This window comes from Platalea leucorodia (genome assembly GCF_965183815.1).
Source record: "Platalea leucorodia genome assembly, chromosome: 3".
In the NCBI taxonomy this organism is placed as follows: Eukaryota; Metazoa; Chordata; class Aves; order Pelecaniformes; family Threskiornithidae; genus Platalea; species Platalea leucorodia.
In genome coordinates this window covers 7,873,379-7,893,653 of record NC_138825.1, presented here as the reverse complement: position 1 = coordinate 7,893,653, position 20,275 = coordinate 7,873,379, and the positions used below count along the sequence as shown (strand labels likewise).

The window sequence follows — 20,275 nt, the reverse complement described above, 5'->3', positions numbered from 1 at the left end:
TACTCCAGTTTTGATTAGGGGACTTGGTCTGTTTCCCTCATTCAAATGAAGATTTCTTTTTTTCATCAATAAGTGGAAATTAAATATTTCTCACACATGCTACTGTATTTGAAAGCCTCCTTATCTAGAAATAGATAAATGAACGCTTTAATTAGGACCACAGACATACCATATTTGATTCAGCTCATAGGTCCAACTATCCCTGTCACACCAGCAAGTAGTTTTTGCTTTCATAGCAACGTGCAAAACTGAGTTTTGCACCTACAAGTTCTGTCATAATACCTGAAAATTAGAAATTGATTTATATTCTGGTTTTATAACCCGTCTAGACTACCAAGCAAGGAAATGAAAAGCCAAACCACCTAAGAGCATATATCACTGATCTCTCTCTTCCATGGCATCGTTTTTACTGCAATGACTGTACTGCAGGCCTTTTGCTTTCCCTGCTGGGTTGGCAGACCTAGGCCTGCCTTTGACCTTCTCTCCAACTCCTCTCCCTTTGGAGTCATGATGAAGCCTCTGGCATTGATGCCACAAGCTTTCAGCGGAGAGTTGTGGGTTTTAGGGTGGGGGAGCAGGTGGGAGAGAGACTGTTAAGCAGCTTTGAAAATCTTTTTCCCCATCAGTGAATTTGATGCAAAGCTACTATAACGTAGACCACTCTTAGGGGAGACAAAAACATGCTCTATGATGCATGTGAAAGGTTGGATGCGTTTGTTTTTCTTACTTTTAAGGTGAGGGGAAAAACAAGGAACTCGGATAAAATACAAGACCTTGAAGAAAGTGTTCAGCAAACACACAGCTGCTGCACCTCAAAATTTCCATCCTGCCTTCTGCAATCTTCTGCTTCTCTGAACCACCCAGAGTCAGAAAGACTCTGTTCTTCAGTAACAAAGCCACTGCTGTCACCATCTCAGCCAAGACATCTGTCTTGCATGCCACACATCGCACATGGCCACATCCAACCTGAGCTCAGCCAAAATGCCTTTGTTTCCCTGAGTCACAGAGCTGAAGGTCTCTTAGGGGTTTCTACAGGTCGTTTCTCTTCAGGATTCCCAACGTTTCCCCCAAGGCCTTGGGACTGGCAGCAGCAATTAGCGCACGTTCACAAGAGGCCAAAGACAAAAACTTTGAAGAATAAGATTAAAGATGGATTAAGGAAGAGGAGAAAATGTAGAACACTGCTCCAGATGCAAAGCTTGAAAGGACTTCGAGATCCCACTTCCCATGAAACTTCGGCCTCTCACCATTTCAAGAAACTTCATCCTCAGTAGCGGCAAGGCCTAACAACTACGTAATGCGTGCCCATCGCCTGTTCAAAGTAATTCCCAGGTCTCAGGCCTTCTCCTCGCTCCCCTGCTTACCAGCAAGCTCTGGGCAGACACCTGACAGGGGAGAGCTTCTCTCCACTCAGCAGTGTTCCTAGTCGTTCCCTCCAGGTGTTGCAACCGGCACACGGGTGAAAACTGAAGAGGGATCGCTCTAGGAATACCTGGGAAACTCTCCAACATGAGTGTGCTTCTGAGACTCGAAGGAAACGGTATGCCTCTGCCGAGCACGCCAACGCTTTGTCAATGAGACCTCCTTTACATTCCAGGTAAATTCTAGAGAAAATTTCACTGGTGCAAAGTAAAATCAGGATTAATAATGTATAACTAGGAAAAGCAAACATGAAAGAATACACATATGCCTTACAACTACTTTTTTTTGTATTTAGCTTCAAGGAGCTTTCCACAGTACATTCAGCAGCAGATGCTGAAGACAAGCCAGCTTCCACACTGATTCACGCAGATGGTGCTGGTCGAGTTGATTCTCGTACAAGAGCGGCTTGTCTTCTCAACTGAGATAAAGTTTCTGCATATATATACTCTTTCTGAGTCAGAATCTCATCAAATGCAACTACACTCTTCATGGCCAGGGAAATTTCAAAATTCCTGTATACTCATTTTTAATCATCATATCAACTTGTAACTTTCTGCCAACGGCATTAACTGCTGTCATGCAAAGCCATTTCTGAAACACCCTCTCTTGCTGAATAGACAAAGACAGAATTATCACCCCTACTTACGACTAAACAAATCTGTGCAGACAATGTAAACTTAGTCCTTCCTGAGAATAAACACTTTGGAGTTGTTCATGCATTCAACACTGGCACATAGCCTTTTGTAATTTCAAAACCAGGTATTACACAAGCAAATCAGCAAATGCACAGACTCCAGCTTATTGCTAGATGTTAACACAGACCAGACAAAAACAATCGAATAACCAGGGTGGTGCATTTGGCCAAAATAGCATGCGAATGCTTTGATTATATTTGCGTGCAAAGCGGGGGGGTGGGGGTGGTGTACCTTTTTTTAGGGATAACAGATCACCACCTAAAGCCTTCAGCAGCACTGTATCCACGCAATTGCTTTAACTCTACAAAGAACGCTAAATATTCAAACTGGGTAACCAATACATTCTAGATCTGCACAGAACTTGGCCACTGTAATTTCACAAGATTAGACCCATGTGAAACTGCTCGCTGAATTTGGAACCAACAGGAGAAGGGAAGAAAATAGGAAACTTTCACATGTCAAAGGGGGCCAAAAGAGAAGGACAGTGAGGGAGAGACCAGAGTTCAGCAGAAGTAGGTTCTCATGGCAGAGGATCAATGCACAAGGAGCTGGAATGTAACCGCTCCCGTGCGGGTTTGATGCGGGGAAGAACGGCTATTGGGCGTTGCAGGAGGAGGAGAGGAGGTGGGTAAGAGGCAGGGCCTACGCAGAAAGCCTGGCGCAGAGAGGCTGACAACCGGGAGAAGAAAGAGAGAGGCAGCAAAAACTCTGGGGCTATCAGGAAGGAAACCAGGACAAAGTGAAAGGACCAGGAGAAGAACAGTTTTGGTGGCCTGAAAATAAACTTGTGAGAAAGAATGTGAATTTCAAGCTTTCGGTATATAGCTATGAAGAACTCAGATTTATGAAAACTGCATATGGAAATGTAACTGTTCTTTTAACTACATGCATTGTTTAAACTTCCACCTCAGAAGAGGGGAAATTCCACCATAAAAAACATCACCAGGTGAATGTTAACTCCTCCGTGAAAATATTTCTTTGTCTGAGAGAATCTCGTTTTGAGTCAAGACATTTCATGTGAGAACGGGTCTTAATTTTGTAAAGTCAAGTCACGCTCAGTCAAATAATCCTCGCATCTAGGTAACTAACACTTCAAGATAACCTGTCATCTAAGTGCACTTACGATAACTTTTTCGTATTTCGTTATTTAGCTTCCACCACCCAGACTTTTCATCCCAAGAGTCTCCTGAAAACTGCCCAATTCCTCAAGTACTGGAGAAAGCAGATTTAATCTTCAAATGGATATACACCTGCTAGACCCAAAGAATCCAACAAGAAAGATGCATTTTCACCAGACGGGTGCCTGCTTGGTATCTAAACAGTCAACAGCAGGAGCAAAGAGTTCACAAGCACCAGCAGGCAAAACAGGGACAGGGACACGGCCAGAAAGGAGTCGGCCATCCCGAGCCCCTTCTTAGCCAGCCACACATCCCCACTGCCTTGCACATCTCGCTGTTCTTGAAGGCCACCTTTGGGCTGCTGTCGCATAAGCAGCAATTAAAGCTCCAAGAAAAAAAGTCCAAGACCAAAACTGCACCAGAAATTTTTTTTTTTTTTGCCATTTCAGGAGGGTTTTTTTGTTGCTGTTTTGTTTTGGGTTTTTTTAATATTTCTCTACTAGTGAGAGCCCTTATAAAAAAAAAAAGTAAATGTAAAAGTGCATTTACCACTTTGTTCAGCTCAGTGTAGGCTGCATCCATAAAAACCCGAATCTGCAAATATGAGAAACCCTTAGGAAAGAATAGCAGTTTTGTCTTCTACAGGATTCTTCCTTGCACATACGAGATGTTACTAACAACCTAAGTTTTCAAGGTTGTTTTCGGGGAACGCTATTTTTCCTTCCTTTAACACACTTTCAAAACCATGTCAAGCGTACCGAAAGTCTATCGCTTACTTTGTCAAGTTGGCAAGTAAAAACTCCATATTCTTCATATCTGTGAAGGAGTTAGCTCTGCGTCTCCTAAAAACTTTCTCGTGGTGGCTTCATGGTTCGACAACTAACAAATAGAGGAAATCGCATTCTAACTACAAAAGGCAATCGGTCTTAAGCATTAGCAAAGTCCATTCTTAGTATGGACTTTACTCAGTCAGCTTTCCTTATCCACTTCTATGTGTTCTGTAAATAAAAAAAATAAATACCTTACTCATAGGCTTTGCAATTTCAAGTACCTCATTAAGTTACTTAATTTTGCTATCAATAGCACATGATCTGATAAGCAAAACTGTTTATTTGCCTTAGGAAAAATAGAGATGTGGTTGCATCAGGGGTGTTTCTGAGTTGACAGGGCTTTTCCCTGGGGCTGTTTAGGAGAGCTGGAAAGAAGAACAGGGAGAGAGCATGGAGAGAAGGGAGAGGAATGGCAGAAAACACAGGTGCGGGGGTTTAATCTCCTGGCCCTTACAGAGAGAACAAAAGAATAATCACAATTACAACTATTACCTCAAACATTCCTCTGTCAGGGAAAAAAAAGAGGCACTCTTGAGCCCACCTGATTTTAAACAAGTATTCAGCTTTAGACTCTTCATACCTTTTTAGCTCTCCTGTGGACTGTCTTGCACGATTACATCCTCATTGTTGCTGCATTTGATGCAGAGCTGCTGCACCAACTTTGACAAGGTACTCTATGCACATACACAATGCCGAAAGCCGAATTTGACAGGCTTTTATTTTTGAAGGAATGTATCCAAAATTGGATTCCAATTTTGAAATGGTTCAGATCATTTAAAGATTAAACTCTAATACAAACTACAATATGTATTCGCTGAGAAACTGTACTGAGTCAATATCAGAAAACCTTATAGGACACGTATCATACAAAAGTTCATATATTATAGCGTTTTCTTTTCTTAGATGTCTCTACAAATCAACCAATGCCTAGCTTTGATTTGGGACAGCCTGCTTTGGAAAATCAATATAACCTGATAAAAGCCTAAAGCTAAAAACCACTAATGTCCATTTCAGGGTATTTCATTGAATATCAAACTATTACTCTCAGCTTTATCTAAAAGAAATCTGTCCTTGGGAAGCTCGAAGAAGCAGTGGTTCAGTTTCGATGCTTGAAGACAGCTCGCTCTCCTCTGCACTGAGGATGAGTGATCTCAGATTCAATTTCACTCCCCGGTCAATGTGTTTGGTTTCTTAACATTTCATAAATGTCCTGCCCAGAAACGTTTATGACTGGAACCTGATTTACAGCAGGATGCAGAAGATCCAAAACTCCTGTCAAGTCATAGTGACAGTCATTCAGGTCAACCTTTGGCTGAGGGAGTTCCCGGAACTTCGATCCTTATCATACCATCAGGGTGCTCAGTAAAAAAAAAACCCAAGCATCATCATTATCACGATGACCTAACAGTACCTCACAAGCGTGTGCTATAAATTTGCATTAAAATTCTTTGAAACACATTATGTAGTGTAAGTACTCTGAATTTCCCATCTACCGCCTTTTAAACTCTCTCAGCCCATTAAATGTTAACAAGACTGCCATGTCTTCGAAAGGTAATTTCCCTATAGGTCTGACAAGAACTTTAATCGCCATGTCATGAGCATTAATTAATTTTATAAACAAAATAAATGTAAAAGACTATTTTAACTTAGAAATTCAATTAAAATATCTCATTATATTCCTAGGGTTTGATACATCTGTGTTACGTACGCATATTTCTATTCCCCACATATGAGTAACTCCATCAGTATTAACAGAGTTCCTCCATCCTGGAATTCAAAAGGCCTTGAATCTCTGTGCTTTAAAAAGAAGATGAAGAACGCGATCAGGTCCTCCATGTACAAGTTTTTTACGGAGAGCATCTTAAAGGCTACCCATGTTCTTAAGAAGTATATTTAAGAAGTTTACATAAAAGAATACAGTCAAAAATCTGCTTGCAACAGCACATTAAAGACCTTTCAGTACTCTAGAGCAGCTGTGACCTGGTAAAATCTAATTATTTCTCACATGCCCTTTGGAATTCTCCAGGAATATTTACTGTAATTTCTAACGTGCCACAAGTACTGGCCCAGCCTTAGAATACAACTGAAAGACAGCTCAATGCATATCATGTCCATCTTTTATGAACATCTTACAGGTATACGTTAAGGCTTAGCAACACGGCGCAGCAACATAACACTGGAATCTATTAACTAATGCAACTAACTCAGCCATGAGAAATACCAAATACATGATGTTTTTGAAAAATCCTGCTATAATCTTAAGAGAAGCTCAGTTAAAAACTCCTCTATGGGATATTCGCAGCATCTCAAAATGCCTTCTGCATTACCACAGCCCACTGTTCTGTCCACATGACGAGACACAGGCACACTCATGTATCCATACAGGCGTGCATATAACATGTTATATATACACAAAGATGTATATGCAATACAGTCGTATATACTGAGCTGATTAGGGCACATCTCGCTCTGCCAGGACTATCAATACAGACAATTGTACCTCAACTTGAAGTCAGTTTATTATTAGTTTTTACTCTCCTCAGGGAAAGATTAGAATTGAAGTGATAGAGAGAAAAAAATCCTTTTCCCTCATTGTCAAGGAAAATCAATCTAGGATTTTTTTTTTTAATTAGTTGAATAAATACAGCATGTATGTAACATTTCAAACATCTAAATACCAAATACATCAAGCAGCATTCAAAAATCTATTAAAATTTCTCTCGAGAAAGGATGAGGTTTGACACTTTCTAGTTAGCCTGTATTTGTTTTTGCCAAAAGATAAACAAAGGGAATTTAAGTATTCAAACTTTTTATGGCAAGTCCAACTATCTGGCAGTTTCTACAGGCCTTGAAGAAATCAAGCTCTCTTTAAACTTAACGGAGTTTGGCCTTGCCGTCTTCTGATCCCAGCAAAAAGTGCAACTGCAGGACAACTGGAATCAGCAGAGAGTTTTTGGGAGCCTGCTTTTCCCTGGACATCAGCTCCTTGTGCTGGCGAACGCACGTGGTCAAAACACTGCAGGAGATGGCCAAGATCACCGATGCACCGCTAACGAAGAGAACGGGACACTCGTGAAGGCAGCGGCTGTCAGCCTTGAAAGAAACCTGTGTTTTGATGGAAAATTTAAAAAGGACAACAGCGGAAACATCAACGGCATCTGCCAAATCCAACACTGCTCGTGTGATTTAGTAGGCTACGAATAAAAGGAAACTTGGTTTTATGAAAAAACATCTGGGAAATATATTTTCTAGCTTGTCCTGTGACTACCATAAATCTTTGGTTTTGTTAGAAGAGTTGAAAGCTTGTTTTCCAAGAAAAAAATCCCTGAAGACTGCAGGCCGGCCGGGCCTCCCTCGCCCTCAATCTCAGTCTCGCCAGGCACGATAAGGTATCTCCAAGCCAGCGCCGTCCCGGGTGGAGCACAAAAACCAGGCAACTCTTATCCACTTGCTGATTTTAAACGGCATTAAGCGCTAACACCTTGAGAAAACCCTTAAACCTCCCAAAGCAGCCGCCGTCGCCTGCGACGCCTCAAGCGAAGCGCTACCGCGCGGCCGTCGCTTTTGGAGGGCGACGCCAGAGGAGCGATGACGGCGCTCAGGGCCGCTTGTTTGCAGCGGCTGAGGAAAGCGACGCCGATTTATTCACGTTTTTCTTTTAAAAGCGCTTGTGCAACTCGCCGCCGCTCCTGGTCTTTGGGGCAAAAGCGAGGGGAAGGCGGCAGCCGGGGTTCGCTTCCCAGCGCTGCCCGCCCCGTCGGGCGCCCGACCGGCACCGGGCCACCGACAAACGGTCCCCGGGGGTTTAACCCGCCGCGCTGGGAGAACGAGGGGGCGCCCAGCTCCTGCCCAGCGCAGCCCGCAGCGGCACCACCGCCGTTCTGCCCCCAAAAATGGGGAAAAATAGTAAAAAAACACAACCGAAAGCCCCCCCCCCCCCCGGCGCGGGGCCCCCCCGCTCTCCACAGGGACGAGGCGCCGCCGCCCCTCCCCCGCCCCGGCCCGGCCATGGCGCCGCCTGCTGCTCCCCCTAGCGACAGCGCCGCGCGCCCCGCCCCGCCCCCGGCCCCGCCCCCCGGGTGACGTCTGGCCCCGCCCCCCCGCGGCTCGCCGCTGCCGCCGCGACTTGAGGGCGCGCGCCGAGCTCCGCGGCTGCCCCGCGCCAGCGCAGCGCCCGCCGCTCCGCACCGCACCGCTCCGCGCACCGCTCCGCTCCGCGCCCGGCCGCCGCCGCCGGCGCCTCCCCGCGCCCTTCCCCAGCCGTCAGTGGAATTACCGCGGCGGCCGCGCTCTAGCCGGGATCGCCCCTTTCCGCGCCTCGCAGGTAAGTGCGGGAGAAAGGCGCCGCTTTCTCCGCGGGAGTTGCGCGGGTCGGGATACGGGGCGGGAAGTTTGGGCATCCCCTCCAGCCCCGGGCTGCGGGCACGGCGCTGCGGCGGGGAGCTCCCCGCTGGCTGGGCGGCGGGGCGCGCAGGAGCGCGGAGCGGGGCGGCCGCCCCCGCGGGCAGAGCGGCGGCCGCGGCCGGCCTGTGCCCCCCCGGAGCCCCGGGTACCAGCCCGCCGCTCCCGAAACCGGCCGTGCGGTGCCGGCGTTGCACCGGCCCCCGGGAGAAAGAGCGCAAACCGCCTTCCGCGGGGGCGGAGGGAAGCCCGGAGGGAGCCGCGGAGCAACGCCGCCGGGCCGGCTCCCGCTGCTCCGCCGGTGCTGGGACCCCGGCTCCTCGTTTTAACGGAGGGGGGGTCGGGGGGGGGATTCCTGCCCGTACCCCGCATTTCTCCCCTGGTTCGGAAACTTCCCCCCCTCCTCCTTGCTGCATCTATATAAAAAAAAAAAAAAAAAAGGCGAGAGCGTTTGCGCACCCTCCCAGCGGTGCCTCCTCACGCACAAAGTCTGCGGGCGAGGAGATGGGGGAACAAAATGGTTGCACGTACGTTAAGAAAGAATGCAACAGGCCCAAATTTCCTCAAAAACGCCCCACTTTCTGGGGGAAGAAGAGCTGGCTGATAATCCTCCTGGCCTTCCGAAGGTCCTTGCCTAGTTTTAATCAACTTTTCCGCTGTTTTCAGTGTATTAAGTGATTGTCTGCCCTCGTACAAGCGCAGCAAATGCATTTACAAATGGCTCGCAAATAACTATTTCATCCAGTTAGTCCTTTGCACACCTCATCTCTACGTTATTCTCACCCCGAAAACCGTTTCACGACTGCTAGACGTGCCAGAGCCTTGTCTTTTACCAATTTCCTCCACCACAATTAGGAGCTGCAACTTAGTTGGTGAGGCCAAGCCCGAGTATCCCCGCATTTCCCAGCGCACCGCCGCTCAGCCCAGCAGCCCTGCTTCCCAGCATCTCCCATCGCTTACAGCACCGAGGCACAGCTTTCTGATTTTGGGGTTTGGTTTTGGTTTTTTGGTTGGTTTTTTTTTTTTTTTTTTTTGGTTCCTGCTTAGTTTTCAAGATCACCCCCCTTGGCGAATAAAAGCCCTTTGCTCTTGCCCAGACAGCTGCCTTTCTGGCTCGGTCCTTCTCTTTGAGGTAGCCTAAATTTTAATCTCGCTGACCGCAAAGGGGTTTGAGCGCAACCCTGGCGCATCCAGTCAAAGTTGTGAGGAGTGTTGCAAACGCGATGACGAGTGCATGTAATTAACTAATTCGTGGAGCGCTGTTAGCCATGGGTTACTAATTTGGACCGAAGGCAAGTCGCTTCCCTTCTTCAAGGGATCAATTCTGGTCAGTTAACAGAGTACAGCGGAGTATTTTGTACACCAGAATTACTTTGCAATTGAACCATATTCCTGCGAAAGAGCACGTCAGCTGAATGCATTTTCTTATTGCCACTTAGAAGGTTCACGTTTTGCATTTCCCTGTAAATCCTTTATGCAGAGAAAAAGTACAGAAAGAAGAGGCTGAAAATGGTCAGACTTTAAAAAAACAATTCATTATCCTGACCCCCATTTCCTTGACTAAAATACACTGCCCAGAAAGATAGAAGCATCAATTATGCTCACCATCTACTGCCTGGGGATACGGCGTCTTAATGAACATTTCTTTGAATTAGAGTGAAAAATGCATTTGTCAATTCAAGTGTACAAAGAAAAGAATTATCTGCTACAAAACAGAAAGATCAGTATGTGTTTTCCTTGTCAATATACGCCACACGTTAGGTCATACTTAAGAGGTTTCGGTGCCCTTCCCTCCCTCCCTCCCTCAAAAAAAAAACCAACCACCTCCCTCAAGTTTCCTTTAATTTATTCCAAAACCATACAATACAGCCCTGTTTAAGATCGGTTTTCAAATATTTCATAAACAAAAGGTATACCTGGGTTTCTAGAAAGCCAATTATCTTAAAATATACTGAGGTTATTCTAATCCTTCTATTCATACTGTTACCAAGCTTTTCTATTTTTCCATCTACATTTAATCGCTTGTAAAAGCTGTATTTTTTCCTGCCTTCTGTGCTCTTCCTATATACCAGAAACAGTGACAACCCTTGGCATATATTTAAAATGCTAATTTTTTTTTTCTTTGGTACATTCATACCATTTTATTTTAACTGGAGAATGACCAGATAAATACCGTAGTTAATACAATCAGCATAGGAAATAGGAGTCTGTAAACTCTCTGAAAGAGTGATTTTTTTTTTTTTTTTTTTTTTTTTTTTTAATTCCCTCCTTTGGAGGCTGCTTCTGTTTTTCTCAACAGGAGACTTTGTTGTAATTAAAGCAGAGAAAACTGGACAGCAGCAAAAACCATCTGACTTGTGGCTCTTAAAAGCACAGTTTTTGTAGCGTGTACCACCCCCCAGTGGGCAAAAAAACTCTGTAGTAAACTCACAGCAAGCTTTAATCTTCAGAAACAAAGTGTATACATTTTACAGCAAGAACAATATAAAGAGGAGTTTCTGGGTTGGGGTTTGTGGTTTGAGTTTTTTTGTGTGTGTGTGGGTTTTTTGGGGGTTTTTTTTTTTCCTCCTTTGTCACCAATAGGTAAAAGTTGAAAGATATTATGTCAGGCGATGGTGACTAATCAAAGCAATTGCTGGAGTTTGCAAACTTTGCATTGCAATTATTTGAAGTGGCTTCAGTTGGGAGATGGCCATCTTTGTCTCCTTCTAGCAGGAGGCATGGGTGCTAATGGCTAGTTATTTCTGAAGTCTTTGCCCTCATCACTTCAAAGCACAGGAATGCACAAAAGAATTAATATGTGATTGCTTACATTTATTTTTAATAAGTGACCAAATACCACTCAGGGCAGGCGTCTCAAAAAGTGTTCAGTGAATTATTATATCTTCACAAACTCTATTCTCCCTTTCATGAGCTGTACGAATTCAAGCAATCTTGCAGCTTCACGTTTTTTAAAGTCTTATTTTTGGAGGAGCAAATTTAGTAATCGGGAGATGAGCAAACAACTATTTTAAAAGGGAAAGAAACAAAACTACTGAAGCTTTATCCAGTGTTTAAGTAATAATTTTACATGCCTAACGTTTTGTGCCAGGAACTCCTTATCAGGTATAATTCTACCTAAATTTGTCAAGAGGGGAAAAAAAATTGATTTTACCTTGAAACAATGGCAGCATTTGTTCTCTATTCTTTTATTTTAAGCACGGGCAAGTTACCTCAAGCAGCAGCTCTCCAAAGAAAACCTAGAAGCCATAATTGGCTAAACTCAAAGAGCACGAAAACACAAACCAAAAAGCCATTGCAAAACACTCCTCCTCAAAGTGCTTTTTCAACGTGCAACCTTTGCAGAAGCAGAGTAGTGAAAACAAGAGAGCGAGGAGGAATAGCGTGATAGTCTGGATCTTTTCAACCGAGCATCTTCAAAACCAGGAAAGGCTTTAAAAGTAAACTTCAGAAGAGAAAACTCTTAGTTCATTTCCATCCTCTACAGCAAATACTGGTTTGGCTCATCTGAGGCGTGGAGTCAAGCTTTTACTCAGAATCCATTTCTAAGTCAGATTCACTTGCATTTTAAGGGAAGACCACATCAAAATTTGCATTTTTTTAAGACACTTGAGCTAGAACTAGGAAGACAAAAGCAATCTTATACTCAACTACTACACAAGAGGGGAGGGAGCAAATTTTCTACAACAAATAAAACCTTCTCCAACAGAAGAAAAACCCCAGATTTCACCAAAACACAGAGATACAACCTGACTGAAGGGCTCACTCTGACTTCAACAAACTCCTTTGCATTCTTTACCCCTTGGAAAGACAGGGAGAGGACCTTCTGCTTGCCTGGCACCAAACAAAAGACTGGGGCACCTTCCTGAAATATGATGATCGTGGAAATTGCAGCTCTAGACAGGGTGCTTAGAAAGCATTTTGCTGTCACTATCAACTAACCCTGAGTAATACACTTAAAGAAAACAAAGTCTAGGCATTGTTTTAAGTGTAGATTAGCACTGTGGAGCTTTTTTTTTTTTTTTTTTAAGTTGGTGAAGCTATTTAAGAGGCAGCAAGGCCTTTGTAAGCTAAACTGACAATATATGCAACAGATAGATTTCACAAATATTTTAAAAGATGATAAGCACATTTTATGTTTCTGATACATTTCAGGTTATAAACAAGTACAGAGGTAATTCTGGAATGGAAGTACGCTGATCAAGCAAAATTGTTAGGCTTATCAAATACACAGATTCTAATTTTAACTTTAGGTGATACTCTTGTCATTTATAGCCTAAAAATACCGAGTTGTTTCCCTTCCCCCTGTTACTTTGATGGTTAGAAAGAAGCCACTGAGCTACCAGAGTTCCTGCTGGAGAACACAGAGGTAGATTAGAAATTCAAATCAGCATTGTGTGACCTCAAGTGAGGCAGGTCTCGATTTTATTCACGTTTTATCACAGCTTGGAAAGAAAAGATCTCCTTGGCACCGTTTTTAGAAAAACTCCCAACTTTTCAAATATACCAAAACTTTTCTTTTTTTTTTTTGTTTATTTTTTTATTTTGCTGTTGCCTGCCTACAGTACAGGAGTGCAGCTGGACTCCATGCTTTATAGTAAATATAATGTTGTTCTTCAGTATGTTTTTCTTGTATCATGCAAATGACTTTGAACATTTAAAATAAGATGTCCCCCCTGCTTAGCTGTACCACAGCAGTAAGTGCACGTGCGAGGCTCACGCGTTACCGCTATCTGTAGTAATGTACTTGCTTACACAGTGTCCCAGGAAAAGTAATTTAACCATGCAGTTCAGCAAAGTTCTTCAAAACATTCAACTCGGAATACAGATAAGCAAAAGAGCTCCTGTTCAGTTGTTCTGACATGACTTTCATTACCAAAAAAAAAAAAAAGAAGTAATTTTTGCATTTAAAAATGAATTTTAGCACAGACTTGCTAAAATCTGCCCTGTTCAAAAGTAATGGCTTCTTTCAAAACCATGTGTCCATGAAGCCTCCCAATTTGATGTTGCAGAAACCTGGACAGAGTGTCTGTACCAGTGGGGGTCACTTTTCTTTTCATCCTGCCGGATCAGCTATAATGACTTGATGTCAGGGAATATTTAGAGACAGCTCAAGAAGGGGAAAGTTGGAGCATGGCAGCAGGATTCCCTTCTTCTCTGTAGACAGATCACTGGAGCCTTTGATATGCAAAAACATTGTTTTCAGCTATGGCTTGAGATATAAAAGGGAAGTGCAAGATATCAAACAATCAAAACCTGAAGAAAACTATTCTAAGTTTAGAAAAGGGAGTGGGGGGTATAGTCCTAATCCACATTTTTGAAACAGTGTCGTCTTCTCCAAAGAGACCTGCCTTTATTTTTCTCTCTCTTGTTTTCATGTAATTTTGAGAGAAGGGATAAAAAAAATTCCAAGAACTTAATGAGCTTTAGTGCTTTCATTTTAATCCTACACATTACTGCTATTATAATAGCAGCAATAAATGAAGGGATGACTATCAAATGGAGCAAAGAGGAAACAGTTTATATGCTAGAAAGGTAAAACAAATGAACTTAACTTTCTTGTGTGTGGGGATATATATATATATGTGTAATGTATGCATACTAGAGCCTCTGTTTTGCTTAATACCAACGTGTTTTTTACAGCTCTAGAAGTTCTAAAGAAAATTTATGGTGTGGGTTTCGTTGTTTTTTTTTTTTTTTTTTTTAAGTACTTAAAAGTTACTGTAGCCTTCAAAGGCCTATTTAACAAATTTATATTCCTGCTTCACAATGTACTTCCAGAAAATACCCTCTGTCACAACTTCACATTAGTTCCCAAGAGATACTATTTTTCATACAGCTGTTAAGCATCTGTTTATTTCGAAGTTTTAGGAACAGATCGTGGACTTCTTTCTCCAAACACTTGAGTAATACAGACCAAGAAAACTGGACACTGCAAGAATATGGAGCCTTTTTGTTCCATTTTATACTGATTGCATAAGTTACCAAAAATATGCATTCCCTTATATTCTAAAATGCAGCCACACAGATTGAGTTTTTGCCTTACATAAAGCATACGTTAAAATACTTATGCCACAGTGGGGATCTCTCATTTTAAGCTATTTTCATTCCACAACTGCTGAAAACAAGGTGCAGAACCAGAGCTCAGATGAGCATGAAAGCAGCATCAGGAGAGAAAAGGCTTTACCATTCCCTCACTAGACAGTAACACCATCTCTAAAGCAGGGAGGCTTCTTTTTTTCTTTTTTAATGGTCAACATTTTTCTATGAAAAAGAGCAGCATAATTTGTATCTATGTCAATAATTTTGTATCCTTGCATATTTCCTGTTGCTATGGGAGTAGTGCTGATTTATTTCACAGGGGACCTGCTTCAAATTGCAAAAGAAAGAGACTGTTTCTGTTTAGCTCTAATATTTTATGAAGGACCAGAAGCCACTCTAGTTAAGCCGATAGGAAGGGAGCTAAGCAAGCATTACTCAGCATGCCGTTTCTTCCTAGCATGTCAGTCCTGAGGATTGTGCTCAGTGCACCAGCCAACATGCGATCGCAAAAAGGAGAAGCAAGTAAACGTTAAGGATTTTTTTAATTTCAGATTTAACCATTTCTATTTCAGACATACTACCTACATGCTCTCAGGGAACACAGACTTGGCATCTCACTGGATGCTTTCTGCAATAGTGATGTGAAGTAGCCAGAGTTAAAATATACCATTCAAAATATAACCAAAGTTCTTCAGGAAATAGTAACAGCCAAGACTGAGAATATTTTTCTTTTTCTGAAATTAGAAAAATCAGATAAAATGCTAATCTAAACACAGATTCCAACATGCAAGATGACAAATAAAATGGCTTAAAAGTTCAGACAGCTTAGCATATTGAGCACATTTCATGGACAAAATCCTCACGTATCACTGTTGTCAAAGAGCTGATACAGCTGAGCTGGTCCCCAGTTCAGAAGCAGCACATTGCAAATGTGAAATATCAATACAGTATTTTAGCAAAAATGTTCCCCCTTTTATCCAATAACTGCTGAATGGTAATTAGCTCCTTTTACATTGAAAACCAAGGATAGGATGATCTTCTGCCTCAGTTTACCAAGAACACAAAGCAAGCAACTGTTTTAGCCTCAGGTGGGAAACATCATCTACAACGGGTTTGTTACTGCCTGTTAATCCAGGATAAATTTATTTTCTATTGGAAGAGAGGAAAAGATAGTTGCAGCAAAACTGCAGTAACGTGAGACTAAACAGCAAAACGTGTTCTTCGAGAGCTCTGTATTTTGCTGAAATACCAATATTTTGGGAAAACAAGATGTGTTAGTCACGTGTACAGTAAGCATAGGATGATTTATATAGGGGATGCAAGACAACTCTGAATACTAGTGTCAACCAGTCGTTATTAATTCCTATTTTTTTCTGTCTGTTTTTACTTTCACAGGAAATTAAGAGTTCAAGGAAAACTTTAAAAGGGGAGTTTTCTGGGAACTAAATCATATTTTTGTGGGTTCTTTTTTGATGAAGAAAACCATCTGAATTACCTAACGTTTCTACGGTAGAGTAACTTGCGTTCTTGCAGCGCAGGAGGAATTCTTTCCTGCATTACAAATTTGGACGAAGTGTTAAAAAGTGAGAGTTGGAAAATGGTTCTCTCAAAGAGGCATGGATGTATCAGGATGTAGCCACTGTACAAAGTTTATACTTGGATAATTCTGGACAGGAAAAAGCAGCCCCATTCCTGACCTCCTGAAGAGGCTACCATCCTTCAAGCCTCAGCATAATGAATAGTTTCCATCATGCGGCGCTGAAGTTACCACCTCTGACTACTACGCTGCAGAGAAGAGTTTGCAAGAGTTACAAAGAAAGTAATTCCTGCTAAAGGCATTAAACCGAACAAAAGAGGCTCTTCATTCACAGACTTTACACGAGGACAAAAATAGAGGGAAGCTGAAGCTTTTCTACACCCTGGCCTGGTGTGCTTACGTACCATGATAAATCTTGGTTGGAATGCTCATTGAGTGTCGTGCCAGGAGCCAGGAAACACACACCACCGAGAAGGACCATCTGAGTAAACATCGCCGAGAAAAACACAGCTCCATGGAGTAAACCGTAAGAGTGACTCACGAGAAAGACATTCCTTTACTGGATATCCTCAAGCACAAAATTTACTCATACCTTTAAATACGGTAGGATCAATATTAATTTATTTTCCTTTTCGTGCCTCAGAGAATAAAGTTCAATTAATATATGAACCCACAAGAGAAAAGGTCATGACACCGCTTAATGCATAGGTCATCTTGCAGAAGTTCTCACAACCCTAATTACAATGGTAATTGAATTATGTTGTCTTAAAAGCTATAAAAATGCTAATTACCTGAGCTCAATGTACAAACACACTACCAATGTAAAGCACAATTTCAGTCTCAAGAGTTAATTTATATTATCCTACCCTGCACACTTTGAACTAATAAGATGGGAAAATGTGGTTAAACCTGCCAAATAGTCTCTTATTAGTGTACTGCTTAGTAAGAAGACTTTTGAGAACGACAAATATTTAAACATGAAATTAAGCATGTAATGAAATATTCCATCCAGTCAACTAGAAAGTCACAGCTCTACCAGCTACGCCAGGTTGTTAGCTACCTACCAATTGTAACATTCACCTTTCTAAACATTTCAGTTCAAAAACCAAGAAAAGTAGGCTGCAGAATTTGTAAGATACACAACGTGACGTTGAACAGTCAGAAAACCTTGGAAAAATGTCTCTGGCTGGCCCTTGCTCTTTTGTCTGCATTTTATGCTTTGCCATTAGAACTTTTTTGAACCTCCAAAATAGCTACCACTAGACTTGTGGGTTTGGTTAAGAGTTTTATAGTTCACTTAAGGGCTCCTGGGTAGTTAGCTGGCTTAGGAATTACTTCTTATCTTTCAGATATAGAATGATTTACTTGAACTCTGGTGTGGCTTCAGCTCTGTACTTATCTGGTATCTGCAAACAAAGATTGTCTCTACCCATGAAATATGAAGGAATCCTTAGAAAGAGCCTTCTTGCTTAAGCAAAACAACTCACAGATCAGACATACTCGATTATATTATTTTCAATTACTATGCAGAATAACCTATTAACTTAATTGAATTAGTACAAGCAGCAGTACAATTATTGATATAAGGAAAAGAAAGTAAAATGTGTCTACGAGCTTGAATTTTAGTTTAATATGTGCATTTCAGATGTCTTTGGTAATGTTGAAGTTGAATTTTCATTGCAGTTTCTTCACTGATGATCTGGATAATTTTGTTTGTTTGGTTTTTTTAGATTGTTGAAGATCAGAACTGTATACAAATCGCATCATTCCTGACCATGATTAGTGTAACCTGGAGCATCTTCCTAGTTTGGACTAAAATAGGGCTGTTACTTGACATGGCACCTTGTTCTGTTAGTGCCAAACCATGCCCTTCAGTATGTCGCTGTGATGCGGGTTTCATATATTGTAATGATCGCGATTTGACGTCTATTCCTACAGGAATCCCAGAGGATGCTACTACCCTCTTCCTTCAGAACAATCAAATAAATAATGCTGGGATTCCTTCAGAACTGAAGAACTTGCTTAGGGTGGAAAGAATATATTTATACCACAACAGCCTAGATGAATTCCCCACTAACCTCCCCAAGTACGTTAAGGAACTGCATTTGCAGGAGAATAATATAAGGACCATTACTTATGATTCACTTTCACAAATTCCTTATCTGGAAGAACTGCATTTGGATGATAATTCCGTTTCCGCTGTTAGCATCGAGGATGGAGCTTTCCGGGACAACGTCTATCTCAGACTTCTTTTTCTCTCCCGAAATCACCTTAGCACCATTCCCTGGGGTTTGCCTAAAACGATAGAAGAGCTACGCTTGGATGATAATCGTATTTCCACGATTTCAGAGCTGTCCCTTCAAGACCTTACAAATCTAAAACGCCTTGTTTTAGATGGAAATCTTCTAAATAATCATGGATTAGGAGACAGAGTCTTCATGAATCTAGTCAATCTTACAGAACTGTCGTTGGTCCGCAATTCACTCACAGCTGCACCGGTAAATTTGCCAGGAACAAACCTAAGAAAGCTTTATCTTCAAGAAAATCACATCAACCATGTGCCACCCAATGCTTTCTCTTACTTAAGGCAGTTGTATCGACTAGATATGTCCAATAACAATCTGAGCAATTTACCTCAGGGTGTCTTTGATGATCTGGACAACATAACTCACCTGTTTCTTCGCAACAACCCGTGGCACTGCGGGTGCAAAATGAAATGGGTGCGCGACTGGTTACAATCATTGCCCTTAAAAGTTAACGTACGTGGACTGATGTGTCAGGCACCAGAAAAAGTACGTGGAATGGCTATCAAAGACCTCAATGCGGAACTATTTGATTGTAAGGACGATGGCATGATAAGCACCATCCAAATCACTACTGCGGTACCAAACACGTTATACCCGGCCCAGGGACACTGGCCGGTTTCTGTGACCAAACAACCAGACATCAAGACTCCCAACCTAAATAAAAACTACAGAACCACAGCAAGCCCGGTACGCAAAATCATTACAATATTTGTGAAATCCGTAAGCACGGAGACTATTCACATCTCCTGGAAAGTTGCACTACCAATGACGGCTTTACGACTGAGCTGGCTCAAGATGGGTCACAGCCCTGCCTTTGGATCTATAACTGAAACAATAGTTACGGGCGACAGAAACGACTATTTGCTCACGGCTCTCGAACCAGAATCGCCATACCGTGTATGCATGGTTCCCATGGAAACCAGCAACATCTATCTCTCCGACGAAACACCCGAATGCATCGAGACGGAGACGGCACCTCTTAAGATGTACAACCCTACCACGACCCTCAACCGGGAGCAGGAGAAAGAACCTTACAAAAACTCCAGCTTGCCCTTGGCCGCCATCATCGGCGGTGCGGTGGCGCTGGTGGCCATAGCGCTGCTGGCCCTGGTCTGCTGGTACGTCCACAGAAACGGGTCCCTCTTCTCCCGGAACTGCGCCTACAGCAAGGGACGCCGGAGAAAAGATGACTACGCCGAAGCGGGAACCAAGAAGGATAACTCCATCCTAGAAATCAGGGAGACTTCTTTCCAGATGATACCAATAACCAATGACCAAGTGTCCAAGGAGGAATTTGTAATACACACCATTTTCCCACCTAACGGCATGAATCTGTACAAGAACAGCCACAGTGAAAGCAGTAGTAACAGGAGCTACAGAGACAGTGGTATTCCAGATTCAGATCATTCACACTCATGATACTGAAGGACACCAAGACTGGTTTGGGTTTTGTTGGGTTTTTTGGTTTTGTTTTGTTTTTTAAAGAAAACGAGAAAAGACTGACTTAACGGTTGCTGTTCTACTGCAAAACACTGGATTAAAAGACTGACAAAGCAATGTACTGTACATTTGCCATATAATTTATATTTAAGAACTTTTTATTAAAAGTTTCAAATTTCAGGCTACTGCTGCGATTAATGTAGTGGGGATACCTGACCACAATTCTATATTTTAGTATTTTTTAGTAATTTGTACTGTATTTTCCTTGCTAATATTGAAGTTACAGACCATTTAACTTTTGTGTTCTACTGAGTAAGATGACTTGTTGACTGTGAAAGTGAATTTTCTTGCCGTGTTGAGCAGTCAGAACATTCATCTGAGATCCTTGTAAGTGTAAGCACAGGCCATTTTTCACTTTGGTATCAATAAAATGATGTTGAACCTGGCAAATCAGGAAGATCAAGAAGTGGTTGCAAAAACTCAC

The 20,275-nt window shown here is 42.4% G+C and overlaps 2 protein-coding genes across 2 annotated transcripts in view; one reads left to right on the top strand and one right to left on the bottom strand.

Moving 5' to 3' along the window:
• MACROD2 (mono-ADP ribosylhydrolase 2) overlaps positions 1-20,275 on the bottom strand; it is an 890,030-nt gene that overhangs the window by 764,282 nt on the left and 105,473 nt on the right. The gene's annotated exons all lie outside the window — the stretch shown is intronic.
• Positions 17,821-19,797, top strand: FLRT3 (fibronectin leucine rich transmembrane protein 3; the record flags this gene model as incomplete). The annotated part of the gene is made up of 1 exon (XM_082306280.1): positions 17,821-19,797. One exon carries the CDS (start codon positions 17,821-17,823, stop codon positions 19,768-19,770), a length of 1,950 nt encoding a protein of 649 aa, XP_082162406.1. The 3' UTR covers positions 19,771-19,797.